The following is a 20,177-nucleotide window of genomic DNA, read 5'->3' on the forward strand; positions in this document are numbered from 1 at the left end:
TTTTAGAGTTTATGATGATCTTCTCTTCTATGAGGCTCATATATATATATAGGGGGAAAAGCTTGGACACTGGCTTACGGCTTTTGCAAAAGCGACTGTGGAAATATATATAAGAATGATCAGTGGTCGGCTCAGTGTGATATTATACGTAAAGTGAACATTCCCATGACATCACATCCCACGAACCCTTCAATGACGGGAGTTGCAAAAACTCTTTCTCCTATTTCTCTCTCTTTTTTCTTTTTTTTTCTTTCCCTTTTTAAAAAAATTTCACATATTTTTCTTAGAATTCGTTCAATAAGTACGATTTTAAAAATTATATTTTTGAAATTGTCACCTTTTAAAATAGTACAGACAGTTGATAAAACATGTTAAAATCATACAGAATTTTTTCACGATTTTTAAATTTGCGTTTTTAAAATCGCAATTCTAAACACTCCAAAATTACGATTTGGTTTTAAAACGTAGATTATCTCTCAAAATTTTTAATCGTCAATTTTTTAATAGTTTGAAATAAATATTGTCTCAATTAAAAATTTGAGGAGAGATATATGAATTTTTTCAAAAAATAAAAAATAAAAAATTAACCATTAGATTCTAATATGAGGATTACAAATTCATAATTGATTTAAAAATTGAACGAGAATAGTTATGATATTCAAAATCTGGCGGCCGGTTACAGCCTTACAGGACATTTCTTGTGGGCATTTCCGTTCTTGTCTCTTTTTGACTCTGGGTTTGGTTGTTTTGTTGCTTTGCTCCCCTGGTTTTGTGGCCTGAGTTGTTTCTTGAATTTTTTTCCTTGGTCTCACAAATTTTACTCATTGCTATGAAGAAAACTGGGGAAAAGTTGACGATTATTCAGAAACCGCTGACAATATTAATTATTCTAAAATTTTACATCTTGACAATGTAAAAAAAGTATAAATTTTTAATTTAGTTACTCATTTTTTTATATAAACTCTAATAGATTATCTATTTTAGTTACTCTTTATTTTCTTTAAATATTATTTTATGTGGGAGAGGGTGTGAAACAAAGAGTAGGAAAGAGAATAAAAGAAAGAAATTGAGAGAATAATAATAATAAACAAAGTTTATAGTGTGAATAGTAAATAGGCTAACAACCTATTTACTATATATTCATACTAGAAGAAAAAACTATAAAATTACCATTATGCTAGAGAGAAAAAAATGCTAATAATAGTTAAATATGACTATTATAAAAGATTTGCCTATTCTTCTTGAGATGCTCTTATATAAAACTATAGCGACGAAGAGAATCACTTAGCCACTACTTACATTTCGTGAGCATTTTCTGATGTTTGAATCCTCCCAAAGTTTTGACACACATCTAGAGTGCTTTACCGGCCACAAGCTGCGATGATTTTTTTTTTTTTTTTTTTAGTTCATTTTTTGAAATTTTTTTTTTTTATTAATGTATTTTTGTCGTTATGGGATATTGACCATTTTTAGTAGTATTGGAGGACATTGTCGCAATCTAAAGTTTGAGATGATATTTTTAGTATATGTATGATAAAATTATATGGTGTAAAGGGTTATATTATTTTTTAGTGTTTCGAGTTGAGGTATTTGTTTCTTATTGGAGGGCACAAAACATTAAGTTTACATCACGACCTAATTAAAATTGTTCTCTTTATTTTTTAAAATCATCATTAGATTTAAGGAGTTTATGTGAGTTCCGCATATATATATATATATATATATATATATAGACCCTACAGATTGAATTATTATTTTGAAAAGTGAAAGGACGGGGGAATGATAAGAGAAAGAAATAAATCATTTTCCTATCCAAAATGTAGAAGGGGAGAATGTTCCTTATTAATCATACTGAAAGCTACTTTTATTTGTTAAACTCACCTTCACTTGACTTAAATCTTATACATTTCTATCTATAAAAAAAATAATAATAATAATAATAAAAATCTTATACATTTCATTTTAGTTAAACGGATTTATTATTATTATTATTATTAGGGTAAAGTCCTCTTAACCCCTCTCAAACTACCACTCTAATGACAATCTCATTTCTAAACTACCAATTGCGACAATTTCTCCCCAAACTACCAATACAATAACAATGTACCCTCGAGACTCATAAATTGATGAAATTAGCCTTACTAAAATAAAAACAAAAATATTAAAAAATATTTAATTATTTATTTCAATTTATGAAAAATAAAAAAGAATTAAATATATTAAAAATAAAAAATAAAATAAAAAATTGAAAAAAGAACCACCCCATGGGTGGCAGACTAGCAGGGGGCAGTTCGAGCCTCATGTTACTGGGGTGGCTGATCAGGCTACCCCATAAGACTCTTGGGGGTGGCTGTAAGGGGTGGCTGGCCACCCCAGTAACATAAGGCTAGGGGGTAGATTTGCTGCCCCCTGCCACCCATGGGGTGGTTCGACCTGTTTTTATTTTTTATTTTTTATTTTATGTTAAATATATTTAATTTTTAATTTTAAATATATTTAATGCTCTTTCAAATTTTTAGGAGTACTTTCGTATGATTAAAAATGTTATAGGAGTAATTTTGTCATTTAGTTACTATTGGGGGGTACATTGTTATTATTTTGGTAGTTTAGAGAAAAAATTGTCGCAATTGATAATTTAAAGAAAAAATTCATTAAAATAATAATTTGAGAGGGTTATTATTTGGTCCCCATTCATGTACACATTACACAAACAGGACTTCGTTAATCGTCCGCCGTTTCGGTCAAATTCAAAACCCCTAGATTGTATAATTGAAGCATCGATCGCCGGAATTGTTTCAGGCTGTGGGGCGTGGATTCTACGTGGGCTGAGAAATGTGTCACTGATATTGGGCTTAAAGTTCCGGTGTACTTGCCACTTTGGACCGTGAAAGGTGTGGGGTTAGTATTTAGTAACTTTTTTTTTTTTAATCAAATTAAGAAAATGTTATAATTAATCAAAATACTAAAAAAGTGGTGAGCTTCCAATAACATACTCTAAACCAAAATAACAGTGCAGAAGTACAATTTTAAAAAGTATAAAATTAGCTAAACAAATGACACTATTCTTTTTGAAGGGCCGCTTAAAGCGATTAGTGAGGCAAAATTGCTTCATATAGGGTCACAAACTTCAAAAGGTTCTTTTACAATTTTAAAGGTGAAGGAACCTCAAAAGGTCCATTAAACCTATGATCTGAGCCCTTGTACGGAAATAACTTTTTTTTTTTTTTTTTTGACATGTCCGCACAAGAGGGGGGAGGGAGATTTGAACTAGTGACCTCCACTTCATTAAGTGTGGTCCCAGCTAATTGAGCTACCTCTTGGGGACGTACGGAAATAACATTAACAACTACCGGAAGGCAGGAGAAGTGGAAAAGCCACTGTCAAAATACAAATTAGAAGTCGTTATTGTAGGGGAAGAACTAAAATCGGAGGCACATGCCTTCTTTACAAAATCAAGCCACAAAAACACAGGGAAACCATATCCCGCAAAACCCAAGCAACACAACAGATAGTACAGAAAAAGTAACCAAAAAACACAAACACAAACGCCACAAAAAATCCCAAGACAGTAGTGGCGGATCCAAACAACTTATATTGGGGGTGCCGCTAAAATTTTTTTTGCGTCCTAAGAATTTTCTACACCATAAAAATTTGGTAATTCACACAATATATGCATTACAACAAAATATCTATAAAAATTCGTATTCAAATTGATATATTAGAAATGTAACGTGTTGGCACTATATGAAGAAAAAAAAAAAAAAAAAACTTTCATTCCCAATACAGAAGTGTTTAGCTTGCTATAGACATGATTGAGCAACAACAACAAAAAGCTAAACAATAGCTTCAACAAACAAAGTAACCATTCAAAATATTATCTACCTATCGCAAAGACATAATAATACAAACTACTTATTAATTACGAAATAAACTTGAGCGCAATTAATAGTGAATCAGAGGTATCTTAAGGGATTTCTTGAAAACGAACCAAACACAATAAGGTCTAGCCGAATGCTGTAAACCAATAAAAACAAATAATGAATTAGAAAAAGAAATAATTGAACCAAAAAAAAAAAAAGTTATCTTCTAAATTGTCTTATAAACTTCCTCCCACACTAATTAATTTTAGTACTTCTATTTTAGTTTAAATTGTATTCTAAACTTTCTCACAAAAAAAAAAAAAAAAAAAACAATTCACATCCTCACACCTACTCCTCTATTTTTTTTAAAATTTTTTTCTTCCTTAAAATTCCACTTCATTCCTTCTAGAATTTAATGCTTACATTTACTCTCATCATTTATTTATTTTTCTTCCTTCAAATTCCACTAACGCCTATCTTCGTCTTTTTGTCTTAGTTCTCCTCACCTATTCTCTTTAATATATTTTTTTTCTACCGTAAAACTCACCCTTCTACTGTCTCCAATTATTTCTTTTATTATTATGATTTTTTTCTTCCTTAAACTTCAGTCTTCAACTCACGCTCAAGCCTACTTCTCAGAAAAAAATAAAATAAAAAATAAACTCGTGCAAGCCTACAGCCTACTCCTTGCAGTTTTTTTTTTTTTTTTTTCCTTAAAAAAATTTCATTCTTATCTTTTAACCACTCATTTCTTATCTTCTATTTCCAATTTTCCACCTTTCACGATATAATACTCCTCACTCCTCACCTCCTCACTCCTCGCCAGACTCACCTCTTCTCTTCCCATCTCAAGACTAAGCCTTCAAAGTTCAAACAAATGAACAATCAAACATGAAACTCCCACTAGGACTACTACTACACAGTGCAGTGTGTCGTTGGGGGTGCCGTGAGTTACATGGGTAGGAAAAAAGAATATTTTTTTTTAAATCTTTGGGGGTGCCGTGGCACCCCCAAAGACCAACGTGGCTCCGCCACTGCAAGACAGCAGCTGCGGCGGTGGAGAGGCATCTGGATGGAGCATGTGGGCCATGCACCGGCGCATGGGGATTAGTTGGAGGCTTGGAGCGAATCTGTGCTGGATGCATGTGTGAAATATATATATATTTGGCGTGGGACCGACATGCGTTATTTTGTGTACCATAATGTTTATGTTGGACACCTATAATTATTTTGTCAAAAGTGGACGGTTGGTTGGGGAACAAATATCATATCATCGTATAATCAATCATATTCCACATTATTTAACATAAGTGGATGTCAGCGTCTCGCTGAGTAAAATATATATGAGTGATTTCACTGATTTTTGGTATCCTTTATATACTATTTCATAACCATATACCAACAAAACTTGTAATTTACCCATCCTTAATTTTAACTACAGCTTGCCATAATTTATAAATATTTGCTAATTTAAGTCTTTCTTTAATTAGGGTTACGGAAATAGTTCAAAACTTCAATATATAGGTTTGCACATGCATATGATGACTGCTATGTACTATTTAATTTGAAGGTTTAATGAATTGGCATTGACTAATTATTAAAAAAATTTATATTGGATGGGTATTTTTGTTCCTTCAAAAAATGAAAAAATAAAAATACTCGTCCAAATAGTATCCAGTTCAAATGAAATTGAGAAGATCTTGTCTCAAATTGAGTCTTTTTAAGTGAAACCTTTGTAAACATATATATTAATGAGTAGTGCGTGATTTATATAACACTAGCGTGCATGAACAGTATGCATGCCAGTGTTATTTAATTATAAAATATAATTAAAATATTATTTAAACAATAATATATATATATATATATATATATATATATATATATATATAAATATTATATATATATATAACACTGGTGTGCACAGTATTATATAAATCACTACTCTATATTAATTACAACACTTCCTTTCATGCTAATAAATTATTGAAAATAAAAAACATTAATGTGGATAGCTACCACTTGGAGACATCTGTATTAAAATAAAAAACAGCAGTAATTTGTCAATTATTGAGAGGAAAAAAAAAAACATTATTTAGGTATAGGAAACGAGGCAAATTCATGCTAATAAATTACTGCCGATTAGTTTTTACATACATTTTGGCGAGGACATTTTGCTTAGTCTTTTCGCTTTTATTTTATTTTTTTCACAGTTTTTACAAAAGATTAACTCAACGTACCCTTGTTGACATGCCTGTGGTTCTCAAGAAACTCAACAAATTTGTCCATGTATGTGGACTGGAGGTCCATGTCTCCGAATATGGTGGCCATTTCCTTGGCGTTGTCTCGATAAATCTTTCCCTCCACATCGTTTACCACCAACCTCAACGTTTCGGCCACCGACTCCCTTGTAAACGAGCCGTCTTCTTCATTTCTGGGCACCTCAACTCCTGCCTCCTTGTCTTCCAAAAACCTTGCTATCAATCCTGTGTCGGTCAAGAAGGGTAGCATAATGAGTGCGCGTCCAAATTGTAATGCCTCTGTCACCGAACTCCAACCACAGTGAGTCAAGAAACCCCCAACCGATTCGTGAGCTAATATCCTCAGCTGAGGCGCCCAATCCGTCCAAACAATCCCATGACCTTGGGTTCGCTCCACGAATCCTTCCGGTAGCTCAACTGAATCCCCACCGACGGAGCTGCTTCTCTTTCTTAGAGCCCAAAAGAAGGGCAACCCCGATTGCTCAACACCAAGAGCCAACTCTGTGAAGTCTTGTTGAGTTGGTTGAGTTTCACTTCCGAGTGCTATATAAACCACTGATCCTTTCTCTTGCTTCTCTAACCACTCACCAATGGTATCCCACGTGCTGTCTTTGTTGTTGTCTCCGCTTTCTTGCGCCGAGGGTGGCAATAAGCCCACTGGAATTACAGGTATATCATCATAAAGCTCTCCAAGGAGCTTCAACCACTCACCTTCCACCTCCACGCAGGTTTTAACAGCCCAGGCCTCGATGCCTGGGAGCACCATCTCGACACGAAACAGATCTGAAACACCAGAAGCATTGTTATCTTTATGGTTGTCAAATATTTTCTTCGCCTCAAACAACCGATACGCTATTTTGGTTGGAAACGGGACCCACTTGGGAGGGACAGTGAAATGCTCGGGCTCCGTCCTTGTACTTGGATCGTGCGACCTTGGACAAGGTCTAAAGAAACACAACGATGATGCGCTGAAAATACTGAAGAATGCCCTGGAGATGCCTAGCTTTGTAGCGATTGGTGGTAACCAGTGAGGGGCAAAGTCGTGAATAATCCAATCAGGAGCCGAAGTTTCTAAAAAATGAGACAAAGGTTGTTGGAGACCATCGTGGGCTTTCTTAAGGTATGGGACTATGTGGTGTGGTACGTCCATGGTGGCTTCTGCGTTTTCTGGCAAGTTCTCTACGTGGGCTAAGGGCAGCTTCACGAAAGTAATCGAAGGTGCTAAATCTGGTGGGATTTTCGGGAGGCGTTCAATGTTTCTTGGGGTTGATATGAATGAAATATGATGACCCTTTCGGGCTATGAGTTTGCCGAGCTCTAAAAATGGAATTAAGTGACCAAAGGCTAGCCATGGGAACATGGCTATGTGAAGCTTCTTCGGCTCTGCCATGGAGTTCAGGGTGGTGAGTTATAGAGTTTATGTTGATCTTCGCTGTTCTCTGTGGCTCATATATACTAATAACGGCTTTTGACAAGTCGAATATAATAATAAATAAATAAATAAAAAAGAAAAAAAGAAAAAAAGAAAAAAAGAAAAGGGCTTTTGACAAGTGATCGTGGAAATACAGGTAAGAATGGTGAGTGGTGGGGCACTGTTATACTTTTCAAAGTGGGGACATTCGTGTGGGAACCACATGACGTCGCATTCCACGACACCTTGATTGACGGGATGACGATATATATAACCACATCATATATATCGGCATTTTGGTTCTTGTCTCTTTGTGACTCCGGGTTCAGTTGTTTGAGTAAAATACAATAGACATGAAATTATTGAAATGCACAGGATTGTAAAACCCATTGAAAATTTTTTGTCCATTGGGTCTGGCCAGACTTTTGATACACCGTCGGCGACTTCTCCCCTGCAGGAGGATTTCCCGGCGAATTTCCGCCACTTTCTTTTCCACTGTTTTTAACAGAGCTAAGCTTCTCTTTTTTTTTTTTTTTAAACGCATATGAGTTATTGAAAAGGTGCAATACAGTGTGTTTGTTTATTTTTCTTAAGCTGTTTGATGCTGATATTTTTTTTATTTTTTTATATGTCCACAAGGAAAAGGAAATGAGTATTCAAATGAGTGACCTCTACTTTATAGGGTGTGATCCACATTATCTCTTAAGGAGGATTTGTTTGTTTTTTAAAATAATGATAGAACTTTTATTTTTTATTTTTTAAAGTAGATGTAATTTTTAAAATAATTATTAAATTAAAATTTAAGTATAATTTATTTAAAATTTAATAATAATTTAAAAAATAATGTCAATTTTTAAGAGAATAAAAAAAACAAAAAAAATATGGTGTCTTGTATTTTACTCAAACAACTGAACCCGGAGTCACAAAGAGACAAGAACCTTTTACTTTGCTACCATATTTTTTTTGTTTTTTTTATTCTCTTAAAAATTGACATTATTTTTTAAATTATTATTAAATTTTAAATAAATTATACTTAAATTTTAATTTAATAATTATTTTAAAAATTACATCTACTTTAAAAAATAAAAAATAAAAGTTCTATCATTATTTTAAAAAACAAACAAATTCTCCTTAAGAGATAATGTGGATGACACCCTATAAAGTAAAGGTCACTCATTTGAATACTCATTTCCTTTTCCTTGTGGACATATAAAAAAATAAAAAAAATATCAGCATCAAACAGCTTAAGAAAAATAAACAAACACACTGTATTGCACCTTTTCAATAACTCATATGCGTTTAAAAAAAAAAAAAAAAGAGAAGCTTAGCTCTGTTAAAAACAGTGGAAAAGAAAGCGGTGGAAATTTGCCGGGAAATCCTCCTGCAGGGGAGAAGTCGCCGACGGTGTATCAAAAGTCTGGCCAGACCCAATGGACAAAAAATTTTCAATGGGTTTTACAATCCTGTGCATTTCAATAATTTCATGTCTATTCTATGTAAATTTTTTTGGCTACGTGTCAGTTGTTTATTAGTTGCAGTAAAGTGAGATTTTACACATTAAAAAAATATTAAGTTTATAAACAAATTGAAAAACTTTTACAAACTTATGATTAGATATAAAATCGATAAAATTTGTATTTAATCCTATAACTCCTTGAAGGATTTCTGAAAAAAAAGAAAAAAAAAAATTACGAACGGGTTCTCTTTCTCTTCGTCTGCCCAACAGGCCAACACGCTGCCGCCCTCCAGCACGCCGTTGGCGAGGACAGACGACGCCGGTCAAGCCACTCCACGAGGCCCACGTCGGGAATCTGAGAATCACCGCCAGTTCTTCAAGCTACCGTCGGTAAGTTCTCCCTCTCTCCTCCGCAGCAGCAAGAGGTTGAGCTCTCTGTCTCTCTTCAAAAACATTTTGGAAATTGATGTTCTAGAAAAGGGGTAATTGCAGAATATGTTTGCATGTCTATTGAAGGGATTTGAATCATCAATGCCTTGTACTATATATTTTTAACGCAGATGAGTTATTGAAGAGGTGAAATCCAGTGTATTTGCTTATTTTTCTGAATTGATCCACGTTGATTTGTCATTTTCTCATTGGAGGGCACAAAGGTATTAGTTGTGCAAAGACCGTACAGAAGTTATTCTCGGCCCGGAAACAGACGAGAAAAGAAAAGGAATAGAAAGACAGATTTTTGAATCGCACGTGTGCCCGACGGCGCTTCGGTCAGCTACCTTTTTTTCTTCTTCTTCTCCGTCTCAGTAGCCGACTAGAGCATAGTGTTGTGTACTAGGTCTTACTTGTTCTCACTCCGCAGCTAGTTTTTCCTGAATTATGTTTCATAGTTAAACTGATAATACTGCACACCATTTGTTCGAAGAAAAGCGTGTATGGCTGTTATGGTATTCCTTGTTGTAGTTTTTCCGTAGAATCAAATCTGCAAACAGTTAAAATTGAAATCATAGTATTTAATTTATGGGGTTCTTTGAATTGTGATTGGGACCATTCAAAGGGAAAGAAAGAAGAAAAATAAAATTTATGGGGTTCATTGAATTCATTCTATGTTATAAGGGCACCCAATAAAGGTAATGTGGTAATGAGTAGTGTTATGAACACGATAGCTATCAGTTTGTTTTTCTTATGAGCATTGCTATTGGTTTGATTCTATTTTGTTTATGCATATTCAAAATGCAGTAGAGCGTGTTAACGTAGTCATGGCAACGACCAAGTCTCGGACGAGCAGCTTCTCTCGCAACCTCGCAGCCGTACCCTCATCTACTAACCCGGGGCTCAAGTATGGTCCCAATGGCACGATCTTTATCTCTTCTGGGATACCAGACCTTGATAGTAATTCTCTACATTTGCTACTACTTTCTTGGAATTACTTACGGACTGAATCGTGTAAAAGCAATGAAATCATTGTTGTTTTTGCAATTACTTGTGTAGTCTGCATTCGTGGAAGTTTTTTTATTAATCTTCTTTGATTTGTAGAGATTTTAGGCGGTGGGTTTCCTTTGGGAAGCCTAGTCATGGTGATGGAAGATGCAGAAGCGCCTCATCACATGCTTTTGTTGAGGAATTTTATGTCTCAAGGACTTGTTCACAAGCAACCCCTTCTGTATGCCAGTCCATCCAAAGACCCGAAAGGATTTCTGGGCACTTTGCCTAGTCCAGGGTCAGCCAAAGATGATAAATCTCGCATTCGTGATCCTGAACAGGTGACCCACTTCTTCTATTTCTTTCCATTGTTTATTTATCTGATTTCTGATTTGGGTGAACATCAAGAATTCAAAGAGTGTATTTGTGCAAATTGCAGGAAAAGGGTTTGAGGATTGCTTGGCAATATAAGAAATACTTTGATGAACATCAGCAGAGTTTTGATAGCATTAGAGGTAAGCTTGTCTAGAACAACTCTGTCCTTTTTTATTTATACTTCAAGTTATGCCAATGCTGCTTATATGTAAACTGTCCTGATCTAGGAAATTTTTCTATCTCCCCAGCAGAAGTTTTAGTTTTCACAATCTTAGTTTGTCATATATAGTCACAAACATAAATACTGTAATGTACCCATGAAAAAACTAATCTTTTCCCTAGTGGCCCCATTCATCTTCAGTGCAATAGTCTCTATTAGTGAGCTATTACGCACTCTTTCAAGGGTGGCTATAAGGATATCACAAGTGAAACAGTCCATTGCTCAGAAAAAAGAGGTGAAACAGTCTATTAATTATGCAATTTACATTTATTTTTGGTTTATTTTATGTGATGAATACTTCATGTTGTCACTTAAGACATGCTACAAATTTGCAAGTTTGTTAGTGTGCAATCATGGAAAAAGCTCATTATGTTATAGTCATGCAGATGGTAAGCATGAGTACTGCAATGACTTTGACTTGCGGAAACCCCTAGAAAGGCACTTTCTAAGTAGTCAGCATATAGATTGTGTCAGCATTCAAGAAACTCAAGATCTTGCTGCTCTCCGCAATCGTTGTGCCACATTTTTGACTCAATTTCCAAGGTATTTTCATATTCTTTGATTATCACATATCTACTTAGGTAAGTAGTCAAATTTGGTTTGTGAAATTTTTTAAAACCATTTTGGCTTTCAAGATAGCTTCTTTTGCCATTTTAACGTTTTTCTTCACAGGCAAGGCTGGGCACCAGCAGGGGGAAGGGGAGTTTTTTTCATGGGGGGGGGGGGGGGGGGGGGGGAGAGGGGGAGATATGGTTAGGAATTGAAATTAGCAATAAAATATCAATATAGGAAAACAGAACTTCTATGTGAAAGAATGCAGATGTGGTAATGGCTGTAGGATGTAGACGCTGAAATGATTTGGCATTTGACTTCATTGACACAGATGTCTTTGTAGATTCTGAGACAGATTTTGTTTTAGTGTTATAAACCTTGTCTACTGTGTGCTGTGCGACATTCTTGAAATTATACATGAGGTTGTATATGAACAGTTGCTCTGTCAACTATGTTTATAGATCCTATGACATGAAAACTCATTTGAGCTTTCTGCCAAATTTGGCTTCTGTTTCTCTCGTGTCGTTTTGTTAGTCACTTGATGCATATATCTATCTTTGAGCTATTTAATGTATATATTAATGCTTCCAATCTATTTCTTCTTAGTGGTCTCAAATTCTGTTTTTTGTACAAGAATACATGGCTTGTCATAAAAATAATCCACCACTTGATGGCATTTTGTAGTGGTTCATACTTATCTGTGTTGTCTTTTGAATTTTTCAATTCTGAGATATGATTCTTACCTTCTTTGCATGGCATTCCCAGAAATGATGGCAACATTTCCCCTGCTGGTCGTATTGCCATCCAGTCATTTTGTTCCCCACAATGCGAATATTCTAACATGGTTAGTCTAGTTGCATTTTGTTTTAAGATCCTATTTACAGTAAATCTTTGCTTTAAGAGTACGTCCTGTTTCATTTGCTTCACATTTCTGCTGGATTGCTACGATTTATTTATACTCAGAGAAATTTTCTATACTTCATAGCTGAACCTGATAAATGCATTTTGTCATATCCTTGACAATCTTGGTCCTTTTTCGAGTCTGTTTTCTTCAACACATTTTGATCTGGCATTTTAATGCTACCAACCTGTATTAGTATTATTTCTTCTGTTAACATGTCACCATTGCAGGAATGGGATATGCTTTCCTTTATTAGATCTCTGAGAAGCATGATCCGGTCTTCAAATGCAGTTGCTGTTGTGACATTTCCACCTTCCCTTCTTTCACCATCGTTCTCTAGAAGATGGCAGCACATGGCGGATACCTTGCTGTCTGTGAGAGCAATCCCAGGTTTAGTGCCAGCTTTCACAAATGATTTTACACAGTAATTTTTAGTTAGATGTGAAAGATAATTTTGAAGAAGGTTCTTGTTTCAGACGAGGACAAGGAATTGGCAAAACTCCTCACTGGTTACCAGGAGATGGTTGGTCTTCTGAATGTACACAAAGTAGCACGTATTAATACCCAGGTAACACTAAGCCATGCTTCTTCCCGATCTTTGTATGTTTACATGAAAGCATGCACATGTGTGCAAGTTGAACGTGCAAATACACCCACGGATCTGCCTATTGCTCTATTGGGTGGCAGTTGGCTGCTGCTTTTTGTATGGGTCTCACTCATGCATAAAGTCACAAAGACCTGCTTTCCTATGCACTTGTTCATTGAGCTTGTCTTATAGTGTGTGATTTTCTCAATCAATGTTTAGCCCTATAGAACTTTTTTCTTCTTTTTTTTTTTTTTATAAAAAAAAAAGTTAGCCCTATTGTATTGCCTTGTTTGTTGTATTCTATAATTTAACTTATCATTGGCTTTGTCTTTGTTTGTTTCATCCCATCGGGCAACTAAATATGTCATATTTAGCCATCATTGTTGCTTACGTTCTTGAACTTTTTTCGTTGTTATTCACTAATTGTTTCTTTCCTAATTGTTCATAAAACAACTGTCTCAATGGGAAATTTCTTTTCCTGAGAAAATCTGGTCATTTTCCTGTTCTGGTTGTTATTTTTTGTAGCTTGTTTTTTACTTTACCTTGTTGGTATAAACCTGTTGTCAGGTTCCTGTGATTCTTGAGGCGACAACATTCTCAATAAAGTTGCAAAAGCGGAGATTTTTAGTTTTAGAATGTCTAAATCAAGCCCCAATCGACAGTTCAAGTGGGAGTTCGTATGGCACGTCTGCCACTTGTTCTGGAACTTCAAAGTCTGGGACCCTTGATTTCTAGTTCCGAACTTAATCTCACTGCTCCCTATAGCCGGTATGCAATTCATCTTGTTTAAGGTACTTCGAGAATGCTCAGCCATTGCCAGAAAAATTGCTGGTCTGTGCTGCCAAAGTCCTTCAGGTTTCTGATCTTCAACTGACCTTAGCAGTACTATCATCTGAATTGGGCATTATGCGTTTTACATATCTTTGCTGCCAAAGTGTAGAAGACTGCTTCATACCACTTTTGAATTAGGAAACTGAGAGTCATTAGTGCCATTGAAGTAAATTTACGCTGCCCCTGATATGTACATGTGATCAGCGGAGCCGCTGTGGGGGTGTGAGGTGGTGGAGCCACCCCTCCCCCTTAAGATCTGCCCCTACTGTGGGGGTTCAGGGTGGGAGAAAGGATGGAGTGCAGATCCACCCCTACACCCCTATCCCTCGCCTGTGAGAGTGGGGGTGGTTGTTGTTGTTGTTTTTTTTTAATAATTTTATTTTCAGCTTTTCATTTCTTGTATTTTGTTTTTAATTTATTGGGCATTACAAGATATCGTGCCATGGCTTTTTGATACAAGTAAATCTGATTTCATTAGTATTGCGTCGATAAAATGCCCTCGACACTTCTACCATTAAAAATTGAACGGATAAATTGACCGACAGTCCTATTTGTACTCAAATTCTTAATTGTTAAAATTGAAACTTAAGTTCTTATTTATCACTGGGTCAAAACTAAAAGGGTATGGAGTAATTTCTTTTATTTATTTATTTTTTTAAAATAGAACGAGAAGAGCTTGGGTTTGCCAACCAGCACGTAATCATCATAACTTTTTGGTAATATATATATATATATATATATATATATATATATATATATATATATATAACCATCCATGTTTCCATTAGCTCCCATCTTCTACTTTCTTTACCTCATATCTCTTTCTCTTAGTTATAAACCAACCATCCCGTTAGGTAACTTCGGTTGACCTATAAGTCCCATCTTAAGCCTGGGTTTGGCGTCTTAGGGTATGGTGAAGGGTTAGTTTTAGCTAAGGGTATGTATTGTGAGTTCTTGGAGAAGAGCCTATGATTAAAAGAGATACCAAGGAGGGAGAGATACCATGGAGGGGGAGATGTATCAAAATAAATAATTGAAAATAAAGCAGTAGAACCATTCATGTAGGAGGTATATGCAATTAAAATAAACATGATGCAAGATTTTTCAGAGTAGGCGCGAAATTGGAGCGCATAAAAGGGTAAGAGAGAAATAAGACAAATAGATAATTAAAAGATATCGAAAGATTTGATTAACAAGGGTACTTACAAATTCAAACGTAAACTGGAAGTAGTGAGGTTACACAAAAGCAGAAATGATTACAAGTAGAAAGCAGCAGGATGGTTGCAGAGGGATTTCAGGTGTTTAGGTTGTAAGCTTCTGCCTTACAATGAAGGAGACTTGTCCTTTTATAGACAGAGTCCAGCGGTTAAATAAAATTGCATTAGAAAATTTAACAGAAAAAGTAAATACTATAGTGTCGGCAGACATTGTAGTGTAACTGTAGCAAGCATTGTAATATTGGCAGGAACTGTAGTGTGACTGTGCCATGATGAATATATATATTCTAATCGAATGAGGAAGGGTTAAAGGGGGTATATATAGTATAATAGTATGGTGAAACTATATATTGTTTTCAGGAATGAGATTTACTTGAAGGGGTCAAAGTATTTACTAAGGAGAATGGAGGGCAAACAGAAAAAGACAATTTTTATATAAAGGTTTTTACGAAAAGAACCTCATTTGGCACGTGGAATACTCATTATGTTAAGAAAATGAATAATTATTACTTAAAATAGAGGAAGGTAGAATGAAATAATAATTTATATTAGTTTCGTGATAATAAATATGTTTTAGTTGGAGGGGAACCATTTTTTTTTCTTTAAAAAAAAAAAAAAAAACTCATTTTTATCTATGTTATTTTTTTAAAAAATAAAAAATAAAAAATAAAAAACTAAAAACCTTTGATTTTCAATTAGTAGGTGGTTGACCAGAGTTCATTGGGTTGGAATCCGAGGTGTTCTAAGGGTGGTGCGACCACTCCCAAGGGATTTGGGAGTGGCCTGGCCGCCTCTGATTAGCATTGGGGATGGTCACAGTCACCCCCGATGCCTTTTGGGAGTGGTTTTAGGCTTATTGCTACTCTTGATGGCAATGGTTGCAGAGACGGATTTAGAGGGAGAGCAGCAGTGAACTTGGTCCCCCACCCCCCCAAATTATAAGAAAAAAAAAATCTAAGGCAAAAAAAAAAAAAGAAATTATGGTTAAAAAAAAAAAAATTTGAGGTATTTTTTGTCAATTGGTCCATTTTCAAAAATTTTTTAGCCTTGGTTCCTCCAAATTCAAAGCTGGCTCTGTCCCTGGCAATGGGGGAAGCCGTGGCCACCCGCAACAAGGAATAGTTATTTCATACAAATCGCCTATAAAATAGTCATTACATTTTAGAAATCTATGTCGCAAACTAAAAATTCTAAGAACCCTTAAAAAAAATTAAGGGACAAGATCACAAAGGTACACAATATAGATCCCAAAACAACGTATCCTTCATTTTTTATTATTAATCCCAAATTGCAACCTCTTACATCTTTGAATAAATTATTCAGATAACAGACAAACAAGACAAAATGCATATCATCGTACGCACCAACGGCAGCAGAAAATCAGAAGCTCGACTTCAATGTGTTCCCAATGTCGATGACAAATCGGTATCTCACATCTGCTTTCGAGAGGCGCTCCATGGCAGTGTTCACGTAATCAATCGGAATAACCTCAATGTCAGCTGTTATCTTGTGTTTGGCTGCAAAATCAACCATTTCTTGTGTCTCCTTCATGCCTCCAATGCAACTACCACCTACCATCTTCCTTCCTGCATGTGATTCCATGATATTCATAATTAATATAGTCTCCCATTGCAAATGCACAGGCAACAGCCATAAGAAGCTACCACCCAATAACAACGAAGCTAGAGAAGTGTGAAAAAGACAGCATTCATTTCAATGCCAAAATTGTTAAATGCCGTGTGTGTATATATATATGCTTACCCATTATCAAAGGAAAGACTGGTAGCTCTGGTGGCTTCTCTGGTGCACCAACCATGACAAGCTTTCCATGTGACTTCAACAGGCTAATTAGAGGCAGGAGAGGATGCTCTGCCGAGACCGTATCAATGATACCATCTAATGTGCCCAGGGCAGCCTACGTATATACGTACAGTTGATAAAATCAGAAACTTAGATATAATATACATAATTGGTAACTCTGATATATAAATTAACGATTAAATTCATTTATCAATTTTTCAATACCTGCATCTGATCTTGGTCAGTGCTGACCAAAAACGAGTGGGCACCAAGATGTTCCAAAGCTTCCTTCTCTTTCTTGGGTGAGGTACTGATCACTGTCACCCTAACCCCCATAGCTTTAGCAAACTTCACAGCCACATGGCCTAGCCCACCAAGGCCAACCACGCCCACTTGCATGCCGGGTTTGTCAAGTCCATAATATTTTAAGGGGCTGTACACAGTAATCCCAGCGCAAAGGAGGGGAGCACCGGCATCAAGCGGTAGGTTGTCTGGAATACGGACCACAAAGTGCTCGTCCGCAACCATGATGTCGGAGTAGCCGCCGTATGTGGTGGTTTCATCGTGGTACTTGCCGCCAGAGGTGGCGATCATTTTTGGGCAATAATTTTCAAGGTTGTTGGAACAGTCATCGCAAGAGTTACATGCTCCAACCGCATAGCCTACGCCAACATTGTCTCCAACTTTGAATTTCTGTACCTTGCTCCCCACTTCTGTCACAACACCAACAAACTCATGCCTGCATTATATATCCAAATATGAAATCAGAGACAGGAGGTAGTTCTGGACCGGCTGGTAACTTGAACATTTTTTTTTTCTAAGCAAATAAGGATAGAGGGTACAAGGAATAAAAAAACCAAAAAATGTTTGGTTCCCTAACAACAAACTCAGAACAACAATACAATACAAAAATACAAACAAATAGGAAATGGACCAAAAAATTTCCTGTCCAACAGACCAAGAAATGACACAATTAAAGTTGTGTTTGAAGCAAGCCAAAGAGTTGACCAACTTTGAACAACAACACCTACCGAAAGGAGGCTGTTGAAGAAAAGATACTGAATTTACATCTGAATCCCTTGAAAGGGAGTAATGATTTCCAGTTGATGAAAATTTTTTCATAAAAAGATCAAACTAGAGTAATTATAGGAGATTAAAACCCACAAAAATACAACATAACAGATAGAACAAACATTAATACAAGACAAAAAAACAAAGCAAAAGAACAGAACAAACTTGATCATTGTTGAGACTTAATTGAATTGGCTATAACATCTGTGAAATGATGCAATATTTTGGACTCGCTCATCCTATTGAGATTGATTGACAGCCTACAACAACTTCTTAACCTATAGAAACGTATGCAATAAAACAATTGCACCTTAATGCTACACGACTCTGTCTCTTACTAGATTCTAGAGAAATACTGACATGCTTTATCCATTATTGCTTATGATTATTATAACATCAAGTAATTGATAAAGGGGGATCTTAGGTAGTTTCTTCGTGTTCTGCTTGTCCTAAATGGATATTATTTTATTAATTAACAAAAAAGAAATTATTTCTCTCCTGATTTTTAGAAAATAACATCCATTTAGAACTAAGAAAACACCTAACATTTCTCAATTATAAATTTAAAACTTGTTTACGAAGGCAGTTATAGAGACCTCGGGGAAAACATACCCTGGGATAAGGGGGTAGGTGGAGGTGCCCCAATCATTCTTGATCATGTGAAGGTCGGTGTGGCATATCCCACAATAAAGAACTCTGAATGTTACGTCCTTGTCTCCGGTTGTTCTGCAGACATGCCGTTTATTTTAACACAAACCAAGAATTCACAACATCAAAGGGGAATTTCGAAAAGCATGATAAAATTTTGGATTGAAACAAAAAAAGAATGAGACAAGAGTGGACCTTCTTGAGAATTTGAAGGGGGAGAGGACCCCGGAAGAATCCCTGGCAGCCCATCCAAAGGCCTTCTTGGGGTGCTCTTGCTCTGGTGATTTCGCCATTTCTATCTTTTGTCGCACGTTGAAAGCAAGAGCAACAAAAAATGAAAATGAATAATGATCGTGTGGGTGATGTCTAGGCCGCCACAAGCTGGGGTTGTTGTTGTGTGACTTTATTAAAGCATGTGGGCGTACTGTTTAATTCTCCAATTGGCTGGTTTACTTCTCCAAGTAGGAGAAGGAATATGTCAGCTTTGTTTTAATTTGTGAGACAAGCAACAAAAACGGTTGAACAAGAGAGAAGAAGAAAAAGGGTGTTGTAGAGTGAGAGAAGAAAATAGAGATCTCTTGGGAAATAGGATTGATTAATTTCCTAACAAGGGTGTGTGCTTTATATATATATAGGTGATCGAGCTAGCGAGCTCTTAAGTCTTGCTGGACGACAGTTCCTGATTGTGGCTTCTCAGCATGAACAATGAGGTTCATGCCATTTTCGCCTTTACAAGCCGACAGTCCAATATATCCTATATTGTATTGTGGTGCTAAAGAATTGCTCTTTTGTTGGAATTCATCGTATGTCGGCTAACAGAGCACGTGCTGCATGTTTCGTGTTTTTATGTCAATATCCAATGTCCATCCACTATGTCAACAGTCTTGCGTGTGGGAGTCCTGTCTTTCCTGGAAAAGCCCTATAATTCAAACTTAGTTAGGTACCCAAAAATTCAAACTTAGTTAGATAGATAGATAGATAGATTGTATTTCAAATGTATAGATAGATAGATTGATATTTCCTTGTATTTCAAACTTACTTACTTAGATTACATCTGATCTGTATGTGTATAAATACATTGTTCAACATCAATAGAATTATTCAACCTCAAATCATTTTAAACTATATTCCTCTCAAATGTGATGTATCTTTTAAAATCACCAATATATCGAAATTCAATAATAACCATCTAAAATTCAATTCAATGGTGATTTTAAAAATTGCATTACATTTAGGAAGAATATATGAGAAATCTAATCTTCCTTATATCATTATTCTATAAAAAGGGAGGATAGGATTTATCAAATTATACTATGTCGCCTCATTGGAATTTGGCTAGGCCGCATAATGCTCTTAATGGAATAAGGCTCTAACCAATGGAAAATTATTTTGAGAACTGCATAATCATTTTGGCAACAGTAAAATTTGTAGGTTTGACGAAGGAAATCATTTTTCCGATTCTTTTGAAAACTGCCCCTAAAATTTTGGATCGATAGGCGAGTAATTGTCTAGTTGTGTCAAATTGTCTAGTGTCAATCTTTGAATAAGTGTAGACAGCTTATAGAAACC

General features: G+C 35.6%; 2 protein-coding genes and 1 pseudogene across 5 annotated transcripts; 1 reads left to right on the forward strand and 2 right to left on the reverse strand.

Moving 5' to 3' along the window:
• Positions 1 to 6,083: 6,083 nt before the first annotated feature.
• On the reverse strand, positions 6,084 to 7,514 carry LOC132172676 (putative UDP-rhamnose:rhamnosyltransferase 1 pseudogene; annotated as a pseudogene).
• Positions 7,515 to 9,197: 1,683 nt separating this feature from the next.
• ELO1 (Paxneb protein-like protein) lies at positions 9,198 to 14,349 on the forward strand. Of its 4 annotated transcripts, XM_059582365.2 has the most exons (10): positions 9,198 to 9,378; positions 9,549 to 9,755; positions 10,225 to 10,377; positions 10,522 to 10,748; positions 10,847 to 10,922; positions 11,389 to 11,545; positions 12,320 to 12,398; positions 12,686 to 12,845; positions 12,932 to 13,023; positions 13,609 to 14,349. In XM_059582365.2, the coding sequence occupies exons 3-10, from the start codon at positions 10,245 to 10,247 to the stop codon at positions 13,774 to 13,776; spliced, it is 1,092 nt and encodes a 363-aa protein (XP_059438348.2). In that variant the 5' UTR covers positions 9,198 to 9,378; positions 9,549 to 9,755; positions 10,225 to 10,244; the 3' UTR covers positions 13,777 to 14,349. The 4 variants fall into 4 exon arrangements, with proteins under 4 accessions (XP_059438348.2, XP_059438347.2, XP_059438349.2 ...); XM_059582364.2 differs by lacking the exon at positions 9,549 to 9,755; XM_059582366.2 differs by lacking the exon at positions 9,198 to 9,378 and having other exon boundaries at positions 9,743 to 9,823.
• Positions 14,350 to 16,332: 1,983 nt separating this feature from the next.
• LOC148587846 (putative mannitol dehydrogenase) lies at positions 16,333 to 19,189 on the reverse strand. The gene is made up of 5 exons (XM_088513151.1): positions 18,804 to 19,189; positions 18,573 to 18,686; positions 17,115 to 17,628; positions 16,851 to 17,004; positions 16,333 to 16,675 (listed from the first exon to the last, which is right to left on the reverse strand). Exons 1-5 carry the CDS (start codon positions 18,899 to 18,901, stop codon positions 16,470 to 16,472), a joined length of 1,086 nt encoding a protein of 361 aa, XP_088369277.1. The 5' UTR covers positions 18,902 to 19,189; the 3' UTR covers positions 16,333 to 16,469.
• Between the last annotated feature and the right edge of the window lie 988 nt (positions 19,190 to 20,177).

The sequence above is a fragment of the Corylus avellana genome, chromosome 1 (genome assembly GCF_965113065.1).
Source record: "Corylus avellana chromosome 1, dhCorAvel1.hap1.2, whole genome shotgun sequence".
NCBI classification, from domain to species: domain Eukaryota; kingdom Viridiplantae; phylum Streptophyta; class Magnoliopsida; order Fagales; family Betulaceae; genus Corylus; species Corylus avellana.

What these genes read in the sequence shown, in the direction of transcription:
- ELO1 (XM_088513132.1), top strand. Translation starts at nt 10,206, where the DNA reads ATGCATATTCAAAATGCAGTAGAGCGTGTTAACGTAGTCATGGCAACG. An exon ending in GAGTTTTGATAGCATTAGAG is followed by an intron (nt 10,923 to 11,388) that starts GTAAGCTTGTCT and finishes ATAGTCATGCAG; the next exon opens with ATGGTAAGCATGAGTACTGC. An exon ending in TTTTTGACTCAATTTCCAAG is followed by an intron (nt 11,546 to 12,319) that starts GTATTTTCATAT and finishes TGGCATTCCCAG; the next exon opens with AAATGATGGCAACATTTCCC.
- LOC148587846 (XM_088513151.1), bottom strand. Translation starts at nt 18,901, where the DNA reads ATGGCGAAATCACCAGAGCAAGAGCACCCCAAGAAGGCCTTTGGATGG. An exon ending in ACCTACCCCCTTATCCCAGG is followed by an intron (nt 17,629 to 18,572) that starts GTATGTTTTCCC and finishes TATATAATGCAG; the next exon opens with GCATGAGTTTGTTGGTGTTG. An exon ending in CTGACCAAGATCAGATGCAG is followed by an intron (nt 17,005 to 17,114) that starts GTATTGAAAAAT and finishes GTATATACGTAG; the next exon opens with GCTGCCCTGGGCACATTAGA.